The sequence below is a fragment of the Rhinatrema bivittatum genome, chromosome 1 (assembly GCF_901001135.1).
Source record: "Rhinatrema bivittatum chromosome 1, aRhiBiv1.1, whole genome shotgun sequence".
In the NCBI taxonomy this organism is placed as follows: domain Eukaryota; kingdom Metazoa; phylum Chordata; class Amphibia; order Gymnophiona; family Rhinatrematidae; genus Rhinatrema; species Rhinatrema bivittatum.
In genome coordinates this window covers 358,900,957-358,928,884 of record NC_042615.1, presented here as the reverse complement: position 1 = coordinate 358,928,884, position 27,928 = coordinate 358,900,957, and the positions used below count along the sequence as shown (strand labels likewise).

Sequence of the window (27,928 nt, the reverse complement as noted above, 5' to 3'; positions counted from 1 at the left end):
TCCCCTCAGAACCACAAAGTGGACGATTACTGCTCTCTCATTCGGAGCCAGCACTCTCGGCCGAGGGATGCATTCTCCCTCAAGTGGACAACCGGTCTGCTCTATGCATTCCCTCCACTCCCTCTTGTGTCAAAGACTCTCGTGAAGCTACGCCAGGACGGAGGAACCATGATCCTGATAGCACCTTACTGGCCACGCCAAGTATGGTTTCCAATACTCCAGGATCTCTCCATCCGCAGGCACATTCCTCTGGGAAAGGACCTGCATCTGCTCACTCAAAACGACGGATGCCTCCTCCATCCCAACCTCCAAGCCTTGTCCCTGACGGCATGGATGTTGAAAGGTTAGTCCTTCAACCATTTAACCTTTCAGATTCCGTTTCTCGGGTCCTGATAGCTTCACGAAAGCCTTCCACAAGAAAGTCTTACTCATACAAATGGAAAAGGTACACATCATGGTGCACTTCTCAGTCCCTTGATCCCCTTTCCTGTCCAATCTCCAAATTCTTGGACTATTTATGGCATCTCTCTGAATCAGGTCTTAAAACCTCTTCTATCAGAATGCATGTCAGTGCGGTAGCCGCCTTCCATAAGGGTATTGGGGGTAATCCTATTTCAGTGCAACCCCTAGTAACACGCTTTCTTAAGGGCTTACTCCATCTAAAGCCACCCTTGCGTCCTCCGGCCCCATCCTGGGACCTTAACCTGGTTCTTAGTCGTCTAATGAAACCTCCTTTCGAACCTCTGCACTCCTGTGACTTGAAATATCTCACTTGGAAAGTGTTATTCCTTTTGGCTGTTACTTCAGCTCGCAGGGTTAGTGAATTACAGGCCCTAGTTACCTATCCGCCTTACACTAAGCTCCTGCAGGACCGGGCGGTACTCCGCACTCACCCTAAATTTTTTACCTAAGGTAGTTTCGGAGTTTCATATCAATCAATCTATCGTACTACCTATCTTTTTTTCCCAGGCCCCACTCAAACTCTGGAGAGCAGACCCTGCATACCCTAGACTGTAAACGGGCTCTAGCTTTTTACCTAGACCGTACAGTTTCCCACAGGAAGAGCACTCAATTATTCGTCTCTTTCCATCCTAATAAGTTGGGACAACCTGTGGGTAAGCAGGCTCTTTCTTCCTGGTTGGCGGACTGCATTTCTTTTTGCTATCAGCAAGCTGGCATTCCTTTTCAAGACCGTGTTAAAGCACACTCTGTGAGGGCCATGGCGACGTCAGTGGCACACCTTCGATCGGTGCCGCTTCCTGACATCTGCAAAGCTGCAACCTGGAGTTCTCTCCATACTTTTGCAGCCCATTATTGTTTGGACAAGGCTGGAAGACAGGACTCCATCTTCGGCCAGTCTGTCTTGCGTAACCTTTTTCCAACCTGATGTACCAACACCCTTCCACCTACCCGGTAGGGTGCGGATGCCCTTTCCCAAATTTCTCCTCAGTTGTTGTGCCTGCTGCACACCATTGGGTACATTTGGTGCAGGTCGGGACATCCTCAGCTCGGTACTCACCCATTTGTGAGGACAACCATCCTGCTTGTCCTGTGAGAAAGCAAATGTTGCTTACCTGATGTAACAGGTGTTCTCACAGGACAGCAGGATGTTAGTCCTCACGAAACCCGCCCGCCTCCCCGCGGTGTTGGGTTCGTTTTATTTTTACTTTCTAGGCACTGCCTGTAGCTTTGAAAATCAGACTGAAGGGAGACCCCTGCTGGCTGCAGGGTCAGTGCCTTGCTGGGCATGCCCAGTAGGGGCCAGTCAAAGTTCTGTTTAAACTTTGACAGAAGTTTTCCGTGGTGGGCTCCATCCTCGATGTCACCCATTTGTGAGGACTAACATCCTGCTGTCCTGTGAGAACACCTGTTACATCAGGTAAGCAACATTTGCTATATGTGAGAGACAATGAAAATGACTGGTGTGTGTGTGAGAGAGAGAGAAAATGCATGGAAGTGAGAAATCTGAGTATGAGAAAGCATGGGCGTAAGAAGCCTGGTGGTGTGTGTGTGTGTGTGTGTAAGAAAGCATGGGAGTGGGAAGCCTGTGTATGTGTGTGCATGCATGAGAGAGAGACTGGTTGGTAAGGTGACAGTGTGTGAGAGAGAAAGAGACTGGTGTGTGTGAATCTGAGAGAAAGAATGTGATTCATGGAATGAGAAGCCTGTGAACCTGGAGGGCGAGCATGGAAATGAGAGAGAGACTGGTGTGTGTGTGTGTGTGTGTAACAGAGAATGTGATTATGGGAATGAAAAGCCTGTGCATGTGAAGAGTGAGCATGGGAGTGAGAAACCTGGGTGTGTGTGAGACACAGCATGGGAGGGAGAAACCTGTATATGTAAGACATAACATGGAAGTGGGAAGCCTGTGTGTGTGTATGCATGAGAGAGATCAGGTGACTGGTGTGGTTTGTATGTGTGTACATGTGTGTGTGTGAGAGAGAAAGTGATTATGGGAATGAGATACCTGTGTATGTGAAGAGTGAGCATGGGAGTGAGGAACCTGGGTGTGTGTGAGACAGCATGGGAGTGAGAAGCCTATATATCTGAAAGAACATGGGAGTGGGAAGCCTGTGTGTGTGTATGCATGAGAGAGATCAGGTGACTGGTATGTGTTTTTTTGTGTGTGAGAGAGAAAGAAAGTGATTATGGAAATGAGAAGCCTGTGCATCTGGAGAGAACAAGCATGGGAGTGAGAGACTGGTGAGTGTGTGTGAGACAGAGAAAGTGATTATGGGAATGAGAAGCCTGTGCATGTGGAGAGAACAAGCATGGGAGTGAGAGACTGGTGAGTGTGTTTGAGACAGAGAAAGTGATTATGAGAGTGAAAAGCCCGTATATGTAAGTAGAGCATGGGAGTGGGAAGCCTGTGTGTGTATATGGCATGAAGGTGACTGGTGAGTGTGTCAAAGACTGTTTGGAGATGATTGGTGTGTGAGACAGAAACTGGTCATGGGGGCATGCATGACTGGTATGGTGTGTGTGTGAGAGACATGGGCCCTAAGGAAGAGGACCATGAATATAGAGCTTAGCCTCTACTGCTGCTTTTGCTGTGTGCTACGGCCTGCATGGAAGAGGACAGGAGTAGGAGAGCTGCTGGAGGGGGTAAGTAAAGGTGGCTTTTTAAGTTTATTTTTCTTGATTGACTGCCATTTTGATTATTTAATATTATGTGATGTGTCTGGTTTTTTTTTAAATATTTTATTGGTGTTTGGAAAATTTGTAATAGTTTTTGAGTTTTTAATTGTTGGATGTTATTCTGTTCATAGCTGTTTTGAAACATTTATTCTGCTTATTAGTATAGTTTTACAGTTATTTCTGTGTGGGGATCTATAGCTGCTTGCTAGTTCTGTTTTCCTAATAAGAGGTGTATTGGTTTTTAGGGCCTGATTTAATATTTGAAGTGTTGCCTTTTCATAGATAGGGTTGCTCCTGTTTGAGTGTATTCCATAATACAGGTGTAACTGTTGTATGGATTAGTTTATGTGCATTACTACAGATCCTGGGAGTATGTTAAGTCGGTTCTGTGTCTGTTACCGAGATATTTTATTAGCATGTAAGCATTTGTATCAGTCGTATTTGTTGTGTTTTCTCAAGAGGACATGCATTGGTGGTAAACTGCTGTCTTTTCATAAGTAGGGCTATTGAGCCTGGAAGTAGAAGGAGTTTGAGTTTATTTATTTATTTATTTTATTTGAAGCTTTTATATACCGAGGTTTAGCACATGCCTTCACCCCGGTTTACATTGAAACGAAACAATGATACATAGAACAATTTGAGAAACAAAAGTATATGCAAATAGTATATGGAGTAGGTTGTAACAGGAAATAACTAAAAATAACTTAAGTCAAATAACGAAAATGAAAATAGAAACGAAAAACGAGGAAGGTATATACAAACTCGTGCTCTGAATACAAGAAAGTATGAATGGGAAAAGAAGGAAAAAAGGAGTTGCTGTTACTGACATGACACCAGAACCAGAATATCTTTTTTGTAGGGTGAATTGTTTGGGGAATGTCGTAATTCTGCTTTACATCCATTATTGTGGGTCAGGGGGGCTCCCGTGGATGCAAACTGTACTTTTACATCTAGCCCCATGACGATCATGGGTCAGGGTGTCATGCATGTGTGAACCATCTGTCAGGTGTGTCCTGACAGAAAAAAGGTTGAGAACCACTGCTGTAGCCTACTGATTTTCAGCAGCAATTCAACCAGTAGAAAGGAGAAGATGGTAGCAACAGCACAGTAGATGAGTGCTTTTTGCTTACTACCATGACCAGTCCCACATTCTGCTTGCTTGACTACAGTTGTTGGGATTAAAGAGATGGGAGAGCAAATATGGGAAGTGGGAAGAAGAGTGCAGAGGTTGGTTGGGGCAGAGGCCCAATCCATTATTTGCTGTTTGCCATTGGCAATCTGAGCTTTCAGCTTGAGATCTAACTTTGTGCTTCATAGTTCCCATTGCTGAGAAGAAGGCTACGTGCTGCTGTGCTCTTACCTCTTCTGTCAATTTAAATTAAACTTCCCATGCCTGTTTTTGTGAGTTTTTACAAATGATGATTCTGCTGCCAGTTTATAAATACAAAGAAGGAAACGAGAAGAAGTGTGAAATGGTAAAGGGGTCTTAGATTTCCACAGAGTTCATGAAGTGTTCTAGCAGGGTAACCTGAACTGTGACTGTAGTTCTGTGTCAGTCAAGCTCGGTCCCATTTTACCTCAGCAGAAGTTGTAGAATCCCCAGCAAGGCCCCCAGCTTGTTCAGAACTGTGGATCTCTATGGAGAGCCTTGCCTGAGAGCAGAGAATAGGTAAGAAGTATTATTAGAAAGGGAATGGTGAATAAAATGGAAAATGTCATAATGCCTCTATATCGCTCCATGGTGAAGACCACACCTTGAATACTGTGTACAATTCTGGTCGCCGCATCTCAAAAAACATATAATTGCGATGGAGAAGGTACAGAGAAGGGTGACAAAATGATAAGAGGAATGGAACAGCTCCCCTATGAGGAAAGACTAAAGAGGTTAGGACTTTTCAGCTTGGAGAAGAGACGGCTGAGGGGGGATATGATACGAGGTGTTTAAAATCATGAGAGGTCTAGAACGGGTAGATGTGAATCGGTTATTTACTCTTTCAGATAATAGACTAGGTGGCACTCCATGAAGTTAGCATGTGGCACATTTAAACAAATCTGAGAGAGTTCTTTTTCACTCAACGCACAATTAGACTCTGGAATTTGTTGCCAGAGGATGTGGTTAGTGTAGCTGTATTTAAAAAGAATTGGATAAGTTCTTGTATGAGAAGTCCATTACCTGCTATTAATTAAGTTGACTTAGAAAATAGCCACTGCTATTACTAGCAGCAGTAACATGGAATAGATTTAGTTTTTGGGTACTTGCCAGGTTCTTATGGCCTGGATTGACCACTGTTGGAAATAGGATGCTGGGCTTGATGGACCCTTGGTCTGACCCAGCATGGCATGTTCTTATGTTCTTATCTCAGAATACAGGGTGATATAAAGATCTTTAAAAAAAAAAAAAAAAAAAAAAAAGGTATAGAGACCTGGCTGTATGCTGAGGAATTTGCAATTGACTGTATAACGTCACAGAAAAGAAAAGCTGTTCAAGTAATATTACTGTATATGTTTTATTTTGTACATTGTTTTTTCTTCTGTATTGGTTTTATATGTTTTTAATGAGTATGGTATCCTGTAAACTGCTGCAATGTAATGAGTACAGTATATAAGATTTTTTTAAATAAGAGGTGGACTTGAAAGCAGAGCCCGAAGGAGAAGACAAGCCTGGGAATGAATAATGTGACCTTTTTTTAATTTTAACTTGCATCTTTATATACAATTATGTTTTTATAATATAAGTGAATTAAAAAATACTCTTTACTTTTGATAAAATTGTTTTTCCTGCAGATAAGCAGGCTGAATTAGCCATGCTGTCTGGGGACAGCTGAGTGGAACTTAACTAAGCTGACAGAGCTTTGCTCTTTGTACGGCTACGCATCCTTTCCTGCATGGTGCCATCTTCTCCTCAGTCTTTTTCTTCCACGCTGCGGGCTGCACACGGAGCTTTGCTCTGTCCTCAGAGAACTGATTTTTCTAATTAAAAAAAGTTTTAAAAAGGATCACAATCATGCTACCACGGCCGCCTGGATTTAAATTCTGCCAGTGTGGAAAAATGTCTGCAATGGATGGGCACAATTACTGCTACTTGTGCCTTGGCCTGGAACACGACCAAGCTGCATGTCGGGAATGCGGCGGCATGTCCCCCTGGGCCCAGTGCCAATGCACTGCCAAGATCGCTAGGCTAAGAGAAAGTAATTCGGAGTCCTATGTCCCCAGCCCGGAGCACTTGTCTGACCATGCCTCCCTAGGGCCCTGTCTGGACTGTCCCAAAAAGTCTAAAAGGGCCTCCTTCGAGGGAACACCGGAGAAGCAGCGAGGCCAAGGGGGCACACCACCCAACTCTCAGCGCTCCCAATTGGCGCAGAAGTTGTCGGGAGACGCATCAGCTACAGCGCCTTGCGTCATCCAGCGCGGAATCACTGACGCACTCACTTGATGTCGCGCTGCCCCAGTGTGTCGCCCGGCACAAAGTACCATGCGCCTCAAACGCAGTTGGCGCATGACTTATCAGCAAGAACGTTCATGCAAGCCCAGGCTGCACCATGCAGCTTGATGCAAAAAAACACCCGTGTATCACTGAGATCCGAAATCGTCCAAGCATCCAGCCCTGGCAGCAGAACCACAAGGGGCCATCCATCCTGACTTGGATCTGGTCTTCTCAGACAAAGAACAGGTGTCAGTCTTGGGTCCACGAACTCCTCTCGCTCCTCGGACAGAGTCTAATCGGACCTATGTTCGATCTCCAAGTACAAACGATTTGGCACCACGTCTACAGGAAGCCCCTCTGGAAGCATCATAAACAATCTGCTTCAGCAGAATGGGAAAAGATCCGGCCCTGGGGTCCTGATTCAGATATCCTTCCAGCAGTGCTATCACCATGGAAGCCACCAGCAAAGGACTCTTTTTCCTATTCAAGGTTCGTGGAGAAGGAGTGCTCCAAACTAAACAGTGAAACATGGAAGGTACCAGACCCTTATGCAGAGGTCTTGGGGATACTAAAGATCTTTGAAACTCCAGCTGAGCCAACAGCCTTGCCTTCACATGCTGTTCTGGCTGCAGTCATGACAAAAGCTTGGAGTCTCCATTCTCAGGGCTAGCAATCACTCGCAAGACGGATCTTAAGTTCAGGATGAGGCAGTCTCCATTCTACAGCACAGTCCAGTTATCACATACATCCGTGGTGGTCGAATCAGCCATGAAGAGGGCCAAAAATATCACGCCTCCATTCTAGTACTCCTCCAGGGCGTAACTCTCAAGTACCTGGTTTACTTCAGCAAAAGGGTGTTCCAGGCGGGATGCTGAATGTCAAGCTCCAACAGCATCACGTTTATATCACCCAGTACCTCTGAGTGTCTTCAGTCGCTCAAACCCTTCTTTGCTGCTGCTTTGCTGGAAAAGGCCCTGCCGCAGCAGTTCCATGACCTAGAGGAAGGTCTAAAGCATTTGCTACGCACAATCTACCTTTGAGACATCTGCTCCTACCATGGCAGGAGGCATAGCTGCTCGTCGAATGGCGAGGCGTAGAGTCTGTGCCATTCATGAAGACGTTCACGAGAAGTTGGCAGACCTCTGTATTTGGGACCCTTACTGTTCAATATATTTATAAATGTTCTGGAAAGAAATATGACGAGTGAGATAATCAAATTTGCAGATGACACAAAATTGTTCAGAGTAGTTAAATCACAAGCAGATTGTGATAAATTGCAGGAAGACCTTGTGAGACTGGAAAATTGGGCATCCAAATGGCAGATGAAATTTAATGTGGATAAGTGCAAGGTGATGCATATAGGGAAAAATAACCCATGCTATAATTACACAATGTTGGGTTCCATATTAGGTGCTACAACCCAAGAAAGAGATCTAGGTGTCATAGTGGATAACACATTGAAATCGTCGGTACAGGGGGCAAGATGGCCGCTGAGTAGTTCCTGCGAGAAACGCCGGAGAGGGAAGCTGTCGGCATTTTCCTTTGTACACTTACTTACGCTTTCAAGAAATGCCGCATACGAAAAGAAAAGGCCGACTGAGGGGTGAGAGTACTATCTCGCCTGCAGAAGACCCCCGACAGCCACAAATCTCTGGTTTTTTCGCCGGTGCAGCATCTACTATTCCGGGTGGCTCGGTCGCTGGAGGAGTCGCTTCGGAGCATGAGCCCTCCCCCTTGACCTTTGAGACTACTCTGAGCCCCAGATCACCGAGAAAGCCCGCTCACCCTGGAGACAGCGAGCTACCTGGCCCTGCTTCGCTAGAAGCCGGAGTGGACATGATTATGCCCTCGGAGGAAAACCCTGGCGGTCAGCGATTAGGAGCCTTGTGTACCAGCGCACAACAACAGCTGACAGAGGCGTCTCCAGGTGAGGGAGGTGAAATGGGGAGCCCTGCAATGGCTTCTTCTCCGCTGGCCTCAGAGATTAACCTCCTTTCAACGATACCAGGTACAAGGGTGAGTTTGGGAACTGTGGAAGAAGTGGGGATGGAACGCTTGAGATTACTCTCTCTTTCCCCCTTAACAGCTAAACCTGACGTAGTGACTCTTGAGGGTATTTGGACAATGCTTAGCTCTATAGAGAGCTCTATAAAAATACTCTCAGCAACAACTGTGGAGATACAAAAACAAGCGACTGCAAACAACATTTTGATGACAACATATACAAAAAAGACTGACGATGTGGAAAAAAGACTTGTTCAAATTGAGAACAAGCAAACAAAATTGATTATATCTGAAACTAATACAGCAAATAGGTTAGAGTCAGTTGAAAATGCTTTACGGGCACACAATCTTAGAATATTGAATTTTCCTTTAATTAGATTAATTTCCCCAATAGAGTTGTTTAAAAATTATATGATTCAGATTCTTAAGATACCAGAGAATGCCTTGCCAGTGCTGGTAAAAGCATATTATTTACAACAGAGAACACAAATACCAGAACAAGAACAATCCCTGGATGTAACTAACTTGTTAGAAATGTCTTCAGATGCTCAGATAAATGTACGGAGATCAATGTTAGTCTCTTTTGCTTTCCTCTCTGAAAGGAATCATGTGCTTCGCTTGTTTTTTAGGAACCGACAAGTAAATTTTTATGGAAACCCTATTTGGATTTACCCTGATGTGGTTAAATCCACTCAGTTGCGAAGAAAAGAATTTCTTAGGCTTCGTCCTGAAGCATTAAAGTTGGGAGCACGTTTTGTTCTGAAATACCCATGCAAGGCCTGCATCAGATACTTAAATGAAAATTATGTTTTTCTAGATCCTATACAATTGAGATCATTTCTAGCTGCTCGGACCCCTATTATAGCTCCTACAGTTTAGGTGTGAACAAATGTAATAGATGCTATACTCAGTGAGTTTATCTATATTTTTGTGATTGTAGTTTACTTAATTTGTTTGCTCAGATCTGCCCCTAATTGCTTTAAACATTTTTCTTATAATTTAGATGTCTTATAATATGATATATGATTTATATACCTGAATTAAAGGATATTGGTTGTGACATTGAATTTTCTGTATAAGAATGTAATGTTCTTGGTAAAATTTTCAAAATTGGAAAATAAAGAATTAAAAAAAAAAAAAAAAAAAAAAAAAAAAAAGAAATAGTCGGTACAGTGTGCTGCGGCAGTCAAAAAAGCAAACAGAATGTTGGGAATTATTAGAAAAGGAATGGTGAATAAAACTGAAAATGTCATAATGCCTCTGTATCGCTCCATGGTGAGACCGCACCTTGAATACTGTATACAATTCTGGTCGCCACATCTCAAAAAAGATATAATTGCGATGGAGAAGGTACAGAGAAGGGCTACCAAAATAAGGGGAATGGAACAACTCCCCTATGAGGAAAGACTAAAGAGGTTAGGACTTTTCAGCTTGGAGAAGAGAAGACTGAGGGGGGATTTGATAGAGGTGTTTAAAATCATGAGAGGTCTAGAACGGGTAGATGTGAATCGGTTATTTACTCTTTCGGATAGTAGAAAGACTAATCGGAGAAAGTTCTTTTTTACTCAACGCACAATTAAACTCTGGAATTTGTTGCCAGAGGATGTGGTTAGTGCAGTTAGTATAGCGGTGTTTAAAAAAGGATTGGATAAGTTCTTGGAGGAGAAGTCCATTTCCTGCTATTAAGTTCACTTAGAGAATAGCCACTGCCATTAGCAATGGTTACATGGAATAGACTTAGTTTTTGGGTACTTGCCAGATTCTTATGGCCTGGATTGGCCACTGTTGGAAACAGGATGCTGGGCTTGATGGACCCTTGGTCTGACCCAGTATGGCATTTTCTTATGTTCTTATGTTCTCCCTTGTCTCCCAGACAACCTCTTTCAGGACAAGCTCCACGAGATGGCACAATTAAAGGAGCAAAACATTGCAGTATTGCGCTGGCATCCCTGAGGGGAGCAATCAGCAATGAAGTACTACCCGACGTACAGAAAGGCCTACTTCCAGAGACGGCAGTATAGGCCATATTCTGCGTACCACCTGCCTGCTTACCCTCTGACACGGCCTCAACCACCACAGCAGCAGCAGGCCCGAGGCAGGCAAAGGAGCCAAAGACGACAATGTTTGCCGCTGACCAACAACAGCACAAAACCCCCAGCAGGGTTTTTAGAAATGCTAGGGCCACGTTTACCACTACATATAGGGGGGAGAATTTCCCATTTCTACCACTCTTGGGAAGCTATCACCTCCAACCATTGTGCTCTCTCCATTGTCAGGGAAGGCTATTCCCTCCATTTCAAGACCACGCAGACTCTCCCCTACCGAGTGAGCCTGCATCAGCCCACCTTGGGGAGCTGTCACTGGCTGCATGAGGAAGTTTCTACATTGTTTCAGCAGTGTTAGATCCAATGGGGCCCCAGCTTGCAGCTGAACTGGGGATTCTACTCCCAATACTTATTCCCAAGAAATCAGGAGGGCTCTGCCCAATCTTGGACCTCAGATCAAGTTCCTCGAGAAGGAGAAATTCAAAATGACATCTCTCAAGTCCATCCTTTCTTTCCTGCAACCCAATGATTGGATGTGTTTGCTGGACCGCAAGGATGCTTACTCCCATATCCCTATGCACCATTCCTCCTGGCGGTACCTGTGTTTTCAGGTCAACAGTTGCCACTATCAATACAAATTACTTCCCTTTGGTCTCTCGTCTGCCCTGAGAATCTTCACTAAATGTCTAGCAGTAGCAGTGGCCCACCCTCAGGAAGCAGGAAATCCAATTGTTCTCATACCTTGACGACCAGTTGCTAGTGGCATCCTGACCCAGCTCCCTTCAGAGCAACCTACAGGCTATGATCCAGTGCCTGGAAGGACTTGAATTAATAATCAATTACGAGTCCAGCCTCCAACCAACACAGAACCTGCATAAGTACAGCTCAAGGAAGAGCATCCCTCCTGGCAGACAGGGCCCACGCACTGCGCACCCTGGCCATACAACTGAGACACTCCACTCGCACTTAGGCCCACCAGTTCTTGACACAGTCACATGGTAGAAACCATCTACATAGTTCCCTGTACACACTTGCACATATGGCATCTGCGCTGGGGGTCCAAGTCTCAGTGGACACAGTTCTCACACCTGCTGTCAAGGCAAATATGTCTGACCCCAAGCATGTCGACAGACCTGAGCTGGTGGCTATGCCCTGCAGCTCTCTCCGTGGCGGCCCTGCTTCGCCCCCCAGTTTATAATATGATCCTCACCATATGCATCATGTGCATATGCAAGGTGTCTGGTCCCGCTGGGAGAGTTTCCAGCAGATAAACCACCTGGAATTCAGAGTAATTGGAAATTCAGTGTGCACATTCGAGAGGTTCCTGCAAGGGAAAACAGTCATGATTCACATGGACAATCAGGTTGCGATGTTCTACATAAACAAAGAAGGAGGGTCCAGTTCCTGGATGTTGTGCAGGGAAGCAGTGCACATCTTGGTGTGGGCGGAGGAGTGCTCCATCATCCTTCAGGCGAACTACCTATCCAGGGTGAAAACTCCAGAGCGGACGGGTTGAGCAGGATTTTCCATCCGCACAAGTGGGAACTTCGTCAGGATGTAGTGGAGTCTCTCTTCTGAATCTGTGGCCTCTCACGCATAGATCTTTTCACAATGGAGGACAATAGAAAGGTGCGGACATTCTGTTCTGTTCAGTATACCCCAGCCAGAAATGACTAGCGCGTCCAGTGTTTCTCATATCATGGACAGCAGGGCTTCTCTTTGCTTATTCCCTGATACCACTCATCTTGAGAACCGTACAGAAATGTATAGTGGACATCACTGACCTCATTCTAATTGCTCTGGCGAGGCCCAGACAACCGTGGTACACCTATCTTGTGTGTCTCTCCATCAAACTGCCCATTCTCCTCTGCCACAGTGCAGATCTACTGTCGCAAGATAAGGGCACCCTGCTTCACCTGATGTACTCCTCGCTGCATCTCACAGAGTGGAAGTTGAAAGGACAGTATTGAATCTCCTGTGCTTGCCCTCAGAAGTCCAAGACGTGCTATTATCGTCCTGGAAATTCTCCACCAGACATAACTATCAGGACAAATGGCTGAGATATGCAGCTTGGTGTGACAAGGGCATAGACCCTTTCTCCTGCTCACCAGAGCGTCTTTTGAAGTACCTTCACTCCCTTTATCAGGCAAGACTACGACAACTTTGGTAAGGGCTCATGTCAGTGAGATTGCTGCTTACCATCAGCCCCTTAATGGCCTACACGTATCCAATCATCCACTGGTCTCCCGTTCCATAAAGGGCATGCTACGACTGACCTCCGGTGCACAAATCACTGGTCCCGTAGGATCTCAACCTAGTTCTAGAACAGCTGACACTTCCACCCTTTGAACCTCTGGAGACTACTCACATGAGATATTTCTCTTGGAAAGTTCTGTTTTCAGTTGCCCTGACCTCCGCAAGAAGAGTCAGCAAGTTACAGACTCTGGTTCACTACTTGCCATACTTGGATTATCATCACAATAAGGTGACCTTACGGAATCACCTTTCTTTCTTGCCCAAGGTAGTCTGTTTTCCACATAAACCAAACTATCACCCTGTTGACCTTCTTTCCAAAGCCACATAAAAATGAGGGGGATAGGCAGCTCCACACAGTTGGCTGTAAACGAGCCTTGGCCTACTATAAACGTAGAATGCATTCCGAGGCCAGAGCCTCACAGCTGTTCGTTTCCTTCAACCCAAATGCTCCAGGTCTACCAGTCTCTAAGAGAACACTCTTGACTTGGATTTCGCAATGCATTCAGTACTGGTACAGTAAAAGATTAGACTCTTACTTGATGCGACTTTGGCAAACTGGTCAGAATAATGGCAGCATCAGTAGCCCATCTACGCGAGGTTCCAATCCACTTCCCATTACTGTCTTGACCAGCAAACAGCGGAAAACCAGTAGGAAGACTGTCCATGGCGCGGGACCAGGTGAAGCTGAGGCTCACTCATCCTTGGGAACTACGAGTGTTCCAACAAGGACACATCTTGTTGCGCTTACAACTTTCAGCTGGGGACTCCCAGATAGCATGGCTTATTCAGCCTACTTATCTGCGGGGGGAGGGGGGGGAAACCAAGTTTGCTTACCATAAACGGTGTTTTCAGTAGATGGATGAATTAGCCATGCTGACCCACCCTTAGCAATGCTGTCTGGGGAAGTCCTTCTGGGGACAGCTGGGCGGAGCTTAACCAAGCTGACAGAGCTTTGCTCTGTGTATGGCTGCACATCCTTTCCTGCACGGCACCATCTTCTCCTCAATCTATTCCAAAGCGTGTCTGCGAAGCGTGAAGTGAAGACTGTCCAGGGAGGCAGGCAAGTCAGCATGGCTAATTCATCCTGTCTACTGAAAACACCGTTTACGGTAAGCAAACTTGCTTTTCAAGAATGCAGAAACATGAAAGGTAGGGAAGGAGGAGGAAGTTAAAAAGGGGAAAACTGGAAGGGGTTAGTTACATAAAGAGGAAGGTGAATAAATGCCAGTGGGTAGGATTACAGTGTGTTTGTAATAAATTCCAATAAATATAAAAGATATATGAGAGAAAACTACTAAGTCACCATATATAAGTAGCATTAGTTAAAGTCAGCAGATAAAGGCTATTTGGCTTACCCATTAACCTTGCTAATCCTTACCTATACTACTGTAGCTAAGAGTATCTTCCTACTTGACTGGCTGAAAATATTGCTCCTTATCCAAGTTTATTTGATCATCTCTTTTTGGTCCTCTACCATTCTGAGCAGCTGAGCATTTAAGTTTTCATACCTAAACCCCAAACATTTTTATCAGTGCCTTTTGAGTCTGTCCCAACCATGCCTAAATTCTGTCATGGTACTGGCCTTCACTACCTCCACTGGTAGCTTATTCTAGGCACATACCACACACACAGGAAAGATGTATTTCCTCCTATTTCCCTTGAACCTCACTCCCTTCCTCCAATTTCATACCATGACCCATTTTTCTCGAATTTATTTCTATGGAAAATTGTACCACCTTCTATTTTTGATATGTGTGTGTGTGTGTATTGTTTGTTACATTTATCAGTATAAGTGATGTTTCATTAAGTGTGATACTACATTCTGTATTCACTTGATCTGATACTATGCTTTCCAAACTAGTCTAATCTACTGCTAAAGATTAGCAGTAGATTAGACTAGTGGGTCTACCTTTCTTAGATTTGTACTAAATTTAATTATCAGTGGGGAATAATGTGTCCAATAAGGGGTATGTTTAAATGTGGTTATTTTTTAATAAAGGATTGTATTAAACGTGAATTTTTTATATTTGATTTTGTATAGTTTGTGCTTTTTTCCTTCTCCTATTGGAGTTTGTGTTTTTTTGGTGTGTATATATATATTTTTTTTTTCCTAAGTGAAACCTAAAAGTGGATCCCATGTAACCTGTTAAGCTTACAGGTGTGGGGTTTTTTTATCCCTCTGATGTAAACAAAATAAGACATTGCAGTAATATCTCCTCATGCATGATTCAGATCTAGTTAATAGGTATAATCTTCCATAGCATTTGTGAGTTCATGAAATAAGTCCAAGAAAATGTAGCACTTGCTGACAGCAAAGCAGAAAATACTCATTTTTTCTGGTTGCAGTTGTATGATTACATTGCTTTATAGATTATAAAATATACAGCTGACTTATTCTTGATCTGTACTGATAACCACAATAATTTATTTAAGACAATTTTGAAGAATATCTGGAAAGCTTTTGCATTTGAATTTATAAATTTCCTGGGCTTCTGTTTTTGTTTTACAAGCACAATAAGGTATCCCCTAGCCTATTGTCATATAGGACAATGCTAATTTGTTTTTGTATGTCTCTATTTTTTCCCCACTTTACTGACTTTCTAGGTCTGTCATTCCTGATACAGAAGCTATTCCCAATTTCCCCAAGCAGAACATCAGTAACCCACCTGATATGTCATGCTGGAACCCATTTGGAGAGGATAATTTTTCCAAGTTGACTGAAGAGGAGCTACTGGACAGGGAGTTTGACCTTCTAAGATCAAGTAAGGGGCACTTGAAGGCTTATTTCGCTTCGCAGTAAATGAGAGCTCTTTAGTTGCAGTCATCAGTGCCAAAGACTCTGGATTGAGGGCCACACATTCTGTGTTGTACAGAAAATTCTTTCTGAGCGTTAGAGGGCAAAGTTTAGATCCAATTTTTTTCAACTTTCTTCTCCTTATTGAAATATACTGTGTGCAATGAACTTCTTCTGTTCCACAATTGCAACTGTTAAAACTAAGATGATGGTAAATAGCAATGTTGCTTTTAATTGTAAAAACCTGCTTATCTGTGAATGCCAAGATTTCAGCAAATTGTCTTATTAAAATAACTAAGAAATAACATCTAAATGGAGCTGAATCTTAGATGCTTACATTGCTAGTTGTTTGCAGCTCTGTTTTTGCGCACACACTTGAATTTAGGACTCTGCGGATCTTAGATGCCCTTTGAAAATGCCTGAAAGAACAATCAATCAGTTACATTATGTTAATGTTTTGTAATGTCCTTTTGATGAGTAGCTACTGTAAGGGCTGCTTTCTTGTTCATTGACATGGCAATAGTCAAATAAACGTTTTTCCTCTTTAAGTCAGAAATCTCAATGTTTTTTGTACTTGGAATTATTTTGTCTTCCTCTCTTCAACCATTTTACACACATCAGTGGTCAGAAAATATTATCAAACATAAGTCTGAGGTAAAATCATTTGTTCTCTTTTCTAAAACTATTATGCTACAGAACAAGCTAGAGAGCTTAAGAGTAAATGATATTGACATAATGTTCTTAGCTCAGCAAAACACCAGGACCTAAAAATTTGTTAAAACTCCGACAGATAACTTTGTTTATCAAGTATTTAGAAAGAGGAAGCAGAGAGATGCTTGCATCTAATGAGCTCAAGGTTATAGTAGACCAACCTTTTGTGTCTCTGCCACTTCAGCAAGTCTAGATTTAGAGCTAAATTTGTCACCATTTTACCCTAAAATATTTAAATATTAAATACCCTCTAAAATTTATCAACAAGTTCTATGGTATAAACAGCCAGCCTCTGAAAGACACACACAACCTTTTAGAATCAAGTTGAATATAACTGGTGTAAAATGTATTGAAAGTTGAATTGGTCCTAATCTTATCTACCAAAGTTTTAACAAGGAACAAACTGCAAAACAGGTCTCTACCAGAAAAAAGTTCCATTTTATTTGCTATAAAAAAAACTTTGTATCTTTTAAGGAATGGCCATTCTTTATATTCTGAAGTTTTGTGCTTTTCCTTTTAAAGTTAGCCTTTCAATATAGTTAAGACTTGAGTCATACAACTTTTGAGATTCTGAAAAATTTTCATGAAGCAAGATGAAGTTTGCAAATATATTCAAGCTCTTTGTTTTAAAAAAATATTTGGTTTTCCTGTGACACACTTGGTGTGTCACAGGAAAACCAAATAAAGCTTGGTTTTTTTAGGTCAATTTCACAAGGTTATTAACTTCATTAGTGTGTGCATGAGCCTCATCCATTTTGGATATGATAGTCACTCTCCTGACATCTGCATCTGGAACTGGACAGAGGAAGTGCTCCAAGCATTCTCCTTACAGTTATGTCTGATCAAACTAAAGAAAAGAGCTTAAATTGCTTTCCAGCATGCTACTATGTTCAGATACATTTAAAAGCACTTATATAGCCCAATTCCATAAGTTAATGGAGAAACAAGGATAAATAAAAATAAAAATCTTTCTTAAACTGTTTGCATTTATAAGGAAATAGTGTGCTTATACCAGAGTTAGGAAAGTGACACAGATTATTAAATAAAAAAGGCCTATGCATATTGCATACTTTTGATCAGATGTACTAAGTATTTTTTCATTGACACAATGGGTAAACCTGTTTGTACTTCTGGCCCTTGGCAGGTATCAACATAGGAAAGTTTACAGTGTGGTTCACACAGAAGTATTTTGTTTTTTTAAGAGGCCAAATTAGCATTCAATTTCTTTGGTGCACCAGTGGGGATGGAATTGCACAGCTGTTTCGAGCCTGTAGAAAGATGAAGAAATGGAAATAACCAGGGAATGTAGGAGAAATCTCCACCATTCCATGTAAACACTCAACGACATAACATTTACTGTATTCACGTCTCACTTCCTTCACAGCACAATATATATATGGATCCATTCTTTCACATCTACCCATTGGAATTGCATCTTAAATACAAACACACTGCTGTAATATATTGGCATCATCGCAGAACCCATTGAATTTGTCCACTGTACCAATCACCTGATATGTGCTTGCTGTGAAACAGGGATGTGAGCTGTGTGTACGTTAGTTTCTGTGGATTGGAAATGATTGTATCTAGTAGTGCAAGCTAGTGCTATAAGTAATCCATTTGAATAAGTCCTGTTTGCCAGTATAACAGTATAGCATCCTAACACTGTCTCTTTGATATGCCTGTGTTCTTGAGGATCTCCTTGAATGTGTGCTTTTTGAATACATGAGCAGTATATATGTAAAAGAGTTTGTATGCACATAGAAAACATACAATGTACAAATGTGAAGCTGAACTAGTATGAAAAAGGAGGGAGGAAATCTGAAAATGCAGGTAAAACTAGACTCAAAATGGTGTAAGAGTGCTATGCATATTATATAAACTAACACATGTTTGAGTAAACCAAAGCAATTTTTTGCAAAGTGATATCTGGTAGAAAAAGTGACATTCATTATTTAAATAAAGAAGGTGGTATGGGGGGAAAAAGTTTAGGGAAGTTACTTGATTATTGCAGCTACATATTCTGATCTTTCCTTTCGGGCAGTGATAGGAGCTGTGGAACTGCAGCTGCTCTACAGGGCTTTCCTACAGAGGTTTTTTATAAAAACAAAAGTCCATGTGCCTATAAGTAAAGAATCGCCTGAGCTAAAGAGTTCCAAATTATCCCTATCAACTGAAAAGCAGGTTGTTAATACAAACAAAAAAAGCACTTTGAAATGTCTGTTTGCCAATGCCAGAAGTCTAAGAAGTAAGATGGGAGAGTTAGAAGTAGAATTTTAAACTTACGTGCGTGCGTTCATGTGCACACGCTTCCCAGCGCACACACATAGACACAGCTATTTTATAATGCGCACATTAGCGTGCATGTGTTTATAAAATGAGGGGCGTGCGCGCACATGCGTGGCGGATTTTAACATCCACACGCTCTTGTGCGTGCGGCCTGGGACTCTTCTCACGTGGGGGGGGGGAGGGTGTAAATTTTTAATTTAGGCACAGCGACACGATGGTCCCTTTTCCCAGTTCCCTCCCAGTCCACTCCAGTTAAGGAGCAGACTGGAAAAGGCACTTCCCTACTCCCCTACCTAACCTCTTACCCTTCCCCTCTCCTCCTCATCCTCTAAACTTTGTCCTACCTTTTTTAGTTTCTATTTTGTTTCTTACTGCTCCTTTGGAACAGTAGCAACATGTGCACCTTGGCGATCCCTTGCTCGGTACAGCGGCAAATGTCCGCTATACTGGCTGCCCCTTTCATTTGGCCCGGCACTTCTGCGCGTAACGGGGGTTACGCGCATGGCTGGGCCCCTATGAAGATGCACACAGCGCATGCAAGACCCAGCCACGCATATAACTCCCGTTTTCCACGCACGAAATGTTTTTTAAAAATCTACCCATTAGTGTATAACAGTGATAGACATAATTAGCATCTCAGAGACCTGGTGGAAGGAGGATAACCAATGGGACAATGCTATATCAGGGTACAAATTATATTGCAATGATAGGGAGAATCAACTTGGTGGGGATATGGCACTTTATGTCCGGGAAGGTGTAGAGTCCAACAGGATAAAGGTCATACAAGAGACTAAATGCTCAGTAGAATCTATATGGGTAGAAAACCCATTTCCCTCTACATACCAGGACCATTCCAGACGGTGGGTTATGTTCCATGTCCAGCAGATGGAGTCAGAACACAAAATTCCCAGGGGAGGACCCATATAACCACGCCTCCCCTGTAACAGCTCTCAGTAACGTTCTGACTCCAGCAGATGTGAGCAGGGGACTTGTGGTCCCCAGCTTGTTAGCTTAGGGCTACCTCCTCAGGGGGATCAAGTTTAAAAAAAAAAAAAAAAAAAGGAAGTTTTAAATTTACAGTTTAGGTCACTTTGCTAAGGCTCCTCTTACAGCAGGGGGAGAGCTCTCCGCTGGTGCTGGCTCATCGCTCTCTAGCCTGGTGACTTGCTGACAGGCTGTTGCCTGTTTTCTTTCTTTCTTTTCTCATTTTCCTCACTGAGGGCTCAGTTGGGGTAAGTGTATTTTTGTTTCATCTTCTTTTTCAGCAGAAGACTGCAATTTTTTGGACTCCGTTCGGCTCTCTGAGGTGAAAGTCGGTAGCGGCGGCCTCTCCCTCCTGACCCAGGTTTTCCCCCCTCCCTTTTGGGGAGCGACCGACGTCCCGACCTGCGGCCCCGCGAAGCACCATTCCCCGGGGCCGCTTGCTGTCGGGAGGGTAATTCCCCGTCAGTTCTTCTTCAGGTCGGTGGGGGACCGCGGCAAGCGTCCGTTGCTGGGTCGGCGCTCATTTTAGGCGCGAGCCACCTGTAGAGCCCCCCCCCCTCTCTCTCCCTGCGGCGATGCAGTCAGCGGCGCCTTGTGAGGGCTCCGACAGGGCCGGATTATTTTCTGAAGAGGGTCTGTGCTCAGGCTGTTTCCCCGAGGGGGAATGTGCGCCAGCTACTAACAAGGACGTTCGAGCTGCAGACCGCGTGGGAAGGAAGCGCCAGGCCCAGATCCCTCTCAACGCGGGAGCTCATTCTCTGCGTCAGCAGATTCAAGGATTTATGGCGCTAGAGACGCCCACTGCCTGGGACTACCTGCAGGTACTGGGGACCATGGCCTCGACCATCGATCTGATTCCTTGGGCATTTGCGCATCTGAGGCCTCTGCAGAGAATCCCTACTCTCCCGGTGGCAGCCGGTGTCTAGAGATTTCCAGGCAATCCTTCCGATTCCGAGAGGAACCTTCATCAGTCTCCATTGGTGGCTAGAACTGCAGCACCTAGCGCTGGGGGTGTCGCTGGAGGACCCGGATTGGGTGATTATCACCACGGACGCCAGCCTCACAGGCTGGGGAGCGGTCTGTCGGGACAGCTCAATCCAGGGTCGATGGACGGAGGAACAGTCGAAGTGGCCCATCAACCGCTTGGAGACCAGGGTGGTCCGTCTGGCGTTACAGGGTTTCTTCCCCATAGTACGCCATCAAGCAGTCAGGGTGCTATCGGACAATGCGACTACAGTGGCATACATCAATCGCCAGGGAGGCACGAGAAGTCGGTTGGTCTCTCTGGAAACCAACAAATTGATGGAGTGGGCAGAGCTTCACCTCCGACTAGTGGCCTCGCATATAGCGGGAGTGGACAACGTACAGGCGGACTTCCTCAGCCGAGAAAACTTGGATCCCGGAGAGTGGGAGCTCTCGCAGCAGGCGATGCAGATAATAGTACGGCGATGGGGGACACCGCACGTAGACCTAATGGCAACCGCCGGAAATGCAAAGGCCGCCCGCTTCTTCAGCTGCAGGCGGGAGCGCGGCGCCGAGGGCGTGGACGCGCTGGTCCTGCCCTGGCCGCGCCACTGTCTCCTATATGTTTTCCCACTGTGGCCCCTCGTGGGCAAGGTCATCCGCAGGATAGAGGCACACCAAGGGCCGGTGATCCTTGTGGCGCCAGAGTGGCCCCGACGACCGTGGTTCGCGGATCTGCGCAATTTGACGGTGGAGGGTCCCCTTCGTCTCGGTCAGCTGCCACGTCTTCTACGCCAGGGACCAATATTTTTCAAGGAGGCAGATCGCTTCTGTCTTGCGGCCTGGCTTTTGAGAGGCGTCAGTTGAGGAGGCGCGGTTATCCGGAGCCGGTTATTTCAACGCTACTGAAAGCACGTAAGATGTCCACCTCTGTTACCTCTGTTCGAGTCTGGAAGGTCTTTGAGGATTGGTGTGGAGCGAATGACATTCTTACCATGCAGGCCTCAGTGCCACAAGTCCTTTCCTTCTTGCAGGCAGGTTTAGATTTGGGTCTTGCTTACAATTCTCTTCAGGTTCAGGTGGCGGCCTTGGGGGCTTTTCTTCGCAGTGGAAATAAGGAGTTTCTGTCCTCGCATCCGGACGTCTCTCGTTTCCTTAAAGGAGTGAAACTCTTGAAGCCTCCGATTCGCCCACCTTGTCCATCGTGGAATCTGAATCTGGTGCTCCGAGTCCTCTGTGGTTCGCCGTTCAAACCTCTAAGCTCGGCTACCATCAAGGACGTCACTCTCAAGACCATTTTTCTCGTGGCAATCAGTTCAGCAAGACGTATTTCCGAGCTGCAGGCCCTATCCTGTCGTGAACCATACCTTCGTTTCACGCCTGAAGGGGTTTCGCTGAGGACGGTTCCTTCTTATCTCCCTAAAGTGGTTTCGGCATTCCACCTCAACCAATCGGTGGAATTACCATCTTTTGCCTCTTCTGAGTCTGGAGACCTGCGTAGACTGGATGTATGGCGGTCTCTGATACGCTATGTGGAGGTGACTAATGATTTTCGGCTCTCCGATCATCTGTTTATCCTCTGGTCCGGACCCCGGAAGGGTTGCATGGCCTCCAAACAATCTGTAGCGCGGTGCTTGAAGGGGAGCAATCATAGCGGCGTACCTTGGCGTAGGTAAGTCCCCTCCGCTGGTTGTCAAGGCTCATTCTCTTCGAGCCCAGGCGACATCTTGGGCGGAGAGCTCCTCCGTCTCCACTCAGGAGATTTATAGGGCGGCCACCTGGAAGTCGATCCATACTTTTGCGCGACATTATCGCCTGGACGTCTGTGCTCCGTCGGGCGGTCAGCTTGGAGACAAGGTAATACGAGCAGGGCTGTCTGCGGCCCACCCGTGATGGGAAAGCTTTGGTACATCCCACCGTCTGGAATGATCCTGGTATGTACAGGGAAAAGAAAATTATTCCTTACCTGCTAATTTTTGTTCCTGTAATACCATGGATCATTCCAGACACCCTCCCTTGGTTTGGGGGTTTGCTTGTGGGACATCCCTGCCTACCTGTCTTAACAATCTTTTACTCTGTATTTCGAATACTGCGCGTCTTTTTTGTTCACGCACTGCTGTTCGCAAGTTCACTGTTCAGAATTTAGTTGCTGTTTATTTGGACAGTGGTTATTTCAATTCCTTCTTTGATTACTTGATCCCTCTGTTTTTAGTCTCTCTCTTTTGGGCTTTGTTAGTCTAGTTACTGAGAGCTGTTACAGGGGAGGCATGGTTATATGGGTCCTCCCCTGGGAATTTTGTGTTCTGACTCCATCTGCTGGACATGGAACATAACCCACCGTCTGGAATGATCCATGGTATTACAGGAACGAAAATTAGCAGGTAAGGAATAATTTTCTTATGTGTTGGGTAAGAGTATAGTGATAGGAATATACTACTGTCCACCTGGCCAAAATGATAAGACAGATAACATGCTAAGAGAAATCACATAAGTTAACCAATTTGGCAGTGCAGTAATGGGAGACTTCAATTACCTCACAAAAAGACGTCGCAAAAACCAAAATTTTTTTTTAATTTTTATGTGCATAGAATTTATCTAGAAATGTGGGACTACAGGAGCTCTTAGTTATATGAGCACCCTCAATCGGAAATCTTCGCCTATAAAGCACGGCAGTATTGAAGACAAAGGTTTGGAAGCGCGGCGGCGCTCCGCACAAGTAAGGAAATTCCGCTTCAAATATATTTATCCTAACATCGTCAAAAATATTTTATCATAAATGGACAAAAAAAGATAAAAAGAGTAAATTTAATAAAATAGTGAATTGAAGTAATTCAAAAGACTTTATTGGACCGATGATTAAATGTGACCCGTTGTGGTTGAAAGCGTGGCTTACCGCCTGAATCAACCAAGGGTGGTATGATGGTCCACATTTCTAGATAAATTCTATGCACATAAAAATTAAAAAAAATTTTTGGTTTTTGCGACGTCTTTTTGTGAGACAAGTGTGGTTCGTTGCACGTTAATCATTAACTGTTTCTGTATAGTAGATTTCAATTACCCCAATATTGACTGGGTAAATGTAACATCAGGACGTGCTAGAGGCATAAATTTCCTGGATGGAATAAACGACTGCTTCATGGAGCAATTGGTCCAGGAACCAACGAGCGAGAGAGCTATTTTAGGTTTAATTCTTAGTTGCATGCAGAGTTTGGTGAGAGAGTTAATGGTGGCAGGGCCACTTGGCAATAGTGATCATAACATGATCAAATTTGAACTGACGACTGGTTGGGGGACATATGTAAATCTACAGCTCTAACACTAATTTTCAAAAGGGAAACTTTGATAAAATGTGGAAAATAGAAAAAAACTGAAAGGTGCTTATACGTTTTCCTAGTTTCTTCAGATGGATCCTTCTTCCAATTTTTGAAAGTTTTTTGGCTAAAATAGACTTTTTCACCTCCCTTTTTAACCATGTTGGACCACCTCCCTTTTTAACCATGTTGGACCACTGCACTTCTAAAATTGTTAAAAGTGCACAACAGGTGTGGACATTGTTTAAAAGTACAATTTTAGAAGTGCAGTCCAGATGCATTCCTGGCATTAAGAAAGATGGAAGGAAGGCAAAACTATTACCAACATGGTTAAAAAGTGAGGTGAAAAAGGCTATTTTAGCCAAAAAAAAACTTTCAAAAATTGGAAGAAGGATCCATCTAAAGAAACCTAGGAAAATGTGTAAGCATTGTCAAGTTAAGTGTAAAACACTGAGAAGGCAAGCTAAGAGAATTTCAATTGAAGCTGGCTGTAGAGGTGAAAAATCTTAATCAAAATAGCTTGTATAATTTTCATATCTCAAGTACTGAAGTTCAAAAACATCTGCCAAGAATTACATTTTCCTAGTGTGTGGACAGATGGACTCAGGACCAGTGGGTTATGCTCCCCCGCCAGCAGATAGAGACTGAGCAAGCTGACGTCACAGTATATATACTCTTACAGTGACCCCAGTCTGACAGTATTATCCGTCTCCAGCAGATAGACGTGCATCTCCCTATGGGGATTGCTTCAGATTTTGGAAGGAGAATTTTAAATTGAGAACGAAAAGTCCCGCTCTCCTGTAGAGATACTAATTGGACCCTCCCAGTTGAGAATTCCTGATGTGATTTCTTTGGTCCCTCAAATGTGTGCCTTGACCAGTAGCTGGTATGCCCGGCATGGATTTAGCTGATTGTACAGTTTAAAGGTAGTGGGTGCAGGAGGCCGAGTGCGGTGATGACAGCAGATGCCTTCATCCCCCGCATCCGTGTCTATACTCAGCTGATAAGTGCTGGGCTCAAGTAAGGTTTAAAAAAAAAGTAATTTTACCTTCAGAACCAGACAATTAGAGGGGTTTTTAGGACTTCTCTGGTCTTCGTCCTCGGTGTGCTGTTCCCATGTTCATTCCCACTCCCATTGGGGTTAGGGGAACTAGGCGGCCCTAGGGTGCTAGGCCCTGCAGTGAGGCTTTTGCCTGTGAACTGTGTGGTAGGCCACAGCGACATTTTCACGTGCTTCTGTGTGATCTTTAGTGCCCTCTACAGGACGGTATGCACAGTGCGTTGGCTCTGTGCATGCGTTGTGCACCCAGTTTTGGGTGCGCCTCTTGTGTGCACAGGTTTTTAGCGTGGTGATATGCTCAAGCTTTGGTGCTTAAGTAGTGCTAATGGTTTTGTGGCGTTTATTTTTGAGGCGCCTAATTTTTGTGCACATAAATTTTTCAGCACTAGCCATTTGGAGACACATTCACCGCTGCTTATGGTGCTGGTAAACAAGAAACCTAAGCACCTTTCTCTGTGTTGCCTGTCATATTTGGCTTCTCAGCTTGACCTGTCCTCTTAACGTGTCGGCACTGTTTGGACGCTTAAGTTTGGCTCGCTAAGCCTGGATCCTCCCATCCTGATGGTCTGGTTATGGATTTGTCTGGAGGTATGCCAGATCTTGGTACTCCTTTGACTGGCTCCTTCACAGGAGATGGCAGTTCAGTGAGCCCCACTCCAGTTCCGTCTGAATTTGGCCTGGATCCAGCTGCATTTTCTTGGGTGGTGTTTATTCAAGGTTTACAAGCCTTTCTTCAGGCACAGTCCTCCACTTCGCCTAATCCTGTCAGGTCGGACCCTCATCCGGCAGCCCCTCCCTCTTCCAGTCCTATGGTTCGGCGCTGGGGCATGCCTCGGTTCACTATGGGTATTCCCGACAGGAACCCGGATGGCATTGATAAGGCAGATCCTGGTTCCCTGGAAGATGGGGAAATTCCTCCAGGACTGGAACTGTATTTGAGCATGTTATGATTCTTTCTTAGATTTCCCAGACCCTGAAAATGCTGAATGTCCCAGGTACAGATTCCATGTCGGAGCCTAAGAAGAATCCTATTTTGGTTTTGTTGCATAAAGCCTCCTGCCATCCTGAAGATGGTCTGATTATGGTTTGTCTGGAGGTACGCCAGACCTTGGTACTGCCTTGACTGGCTCCTTCACAGGAGATGGAAGTTTCTCTGTTATGGACGCCATTCAGGAATTGACTGATCTTGAAGGAGACACCTCTGAGGCAAATTTCAAAGGGGGTGAGACATTGGAAGGCCTGTACCCTCTGGATCCAGCTGTGAGAGAGCGTTTACGTCTTCCCAGAGTAGATGTGCTGGTCTGTGCCGTCTCTAAGTGGACAGCTATCCCCATGGAGGGAGGGGCATCCTTGAAGGATATGCATGATAGACGGATTGAGACTTTCCTTAAACATGCCTTTGAAGTAGTGGCGATGTCTTTACAGATAGCTTCCTGTTTCGTTGTTGTGGCATATTCTTGCCTGCTTCTCTCTGAAAGTTGATGATTCTGATGTGAGTTCCAGAGCAATCTTCCACCTTTTCAGTAGATGCAGGCTGCGGTTTGGTCCATAACTCGGTTAGAGGAGTGGCTTCAGTGATAATAACTAGGTGTCAACTATGGAGGCGAAATTGGTCAACTGACACAGCCTCCAAACCTAGAAAATGCCTTTTAAAGACTCGATCTTGTTTGGGAGTGAGTTGGAGAAGTTGGCCAGTATGTGGGGCGAATCTCCAGCTCTGCGGTTGCTAGAGGATAAGAAGCAATTGCAGCACCCCTTTGCTATGAGGGGTCGTCTCCGGGATTCCAAGTGGCTTCGTCCCTACAGAGGGGTTGACCTTTCAGAGGATTCAGTCTTTCAGTAGGTCTCAGTCCTTTCGTCACAGACAGCCAAAGAAAGGAGCAGGCTCGGGTGGCGGATAGTCCTAAGCTTCTCAATGAAGGTTTGCCAACCCATCTTCGAGAACAAGAGATAGGGGGATGCCTCTCTCTGTTTTATCAGAGGTGGGTTGAGATCACATTGGATCAGTGGGTCCTGGAGGTGATATGAGAGGGATATGTGCTGGAATTTTGCAATATTCCTTGGGACATGTTCATGTCTCCTTGCCTCTCCCTGCAGAAGAAGCAGGCAGTGGAGTCTACGCTTCTAAGGCTCCTCAGGCTGAGGGCCTGTGGTTCCTGTGCCTATGTCTCAAGAAATTATGGGGCAATATTCCATTTAATTTGTTGTGCCCAAGAAGGAGAGTTCCTTTCGTCCTGTGCTGGATCTCAAAATTGTCAACAGTCATTTGAGGGTGACTCATTTTTGCATGGAAACCTTACACTCTGTGATCATCACTGTACCGTCAGAGGGATTTTTGACCTCCCTGGATATGTCTGAGGCTTACCTTCATATTCCCATCCATTTGGAGCACCAACTTTTTCAGAGTTTTGCGGTGTTGGGGCACCATTAACAGTTTCGGGCACTATCTTTTGGTCTAGCCACCGCCCCCAGAACATTTTCCAAGTTATGGTGGTAGCAGCAGTGGTGGAATTGAGAAGAGATGGGATCCTAGTGCACTCATACTTGGACGACTGGCTGTTTTGAGCCAAGTCTCAGGAAGAGAACTGCCTGGAGATCAACAAGTTTATCTCCTTGTTGCAGGAGCTTGGTTGGGTGGTGCACTTGGCCAAGAGCAGTCTTCAGCCATCTGTTGGAGTATCTGGGTGTTCGGTTAGACACAAAGCAGGACAACGTTTTCCTGCTGGACATTCAGATTCAGAAATTGATGCCCCAGGTGCGTCAGTTGGTGCACACTATATGCCTGACAGTGTGGTGCTACCTACAGGTGCTCGGTTTGATGGCCACAACCCTGGAGGTGGTACTGTGGGCAAGGGCGCATATGCATCCTCTTCAGCACTCACTGCTATCTCATTGGAACCTATAGTCTTAGGACTATTCGGTTTGGTTCCACTTGCCAATAGAAATCTG

The 27,928-nt window shown here is 44.7% G+C and overlaps 1 protein-coding gene across 4 annotated transcripts in view; it reads left to right on the top strand.

The window, feature by feature from the left end:
• The window catches only part of BMP2K (BMP2 inducible kinase), a 402,471-nt gene that overhangs the window by 312,436 nt on the left and 62,107 nt on the right, over positions 1-27,928 (top strand). For all 4 annotated transcript variants that reach the window (XM_029600312.1, XM_029600318.1, XM_029600326.1 and 1 more), the window contains one exon: positions 15,472-15,629. In XM_029600312.1, the coding sequence (XP_029456172.1) occupies positions 15,472-15,629 (158 nt within the window). The remainder of the gene's footprint in view (positions 1-15,471; positions 15,630-27,928) is intronic.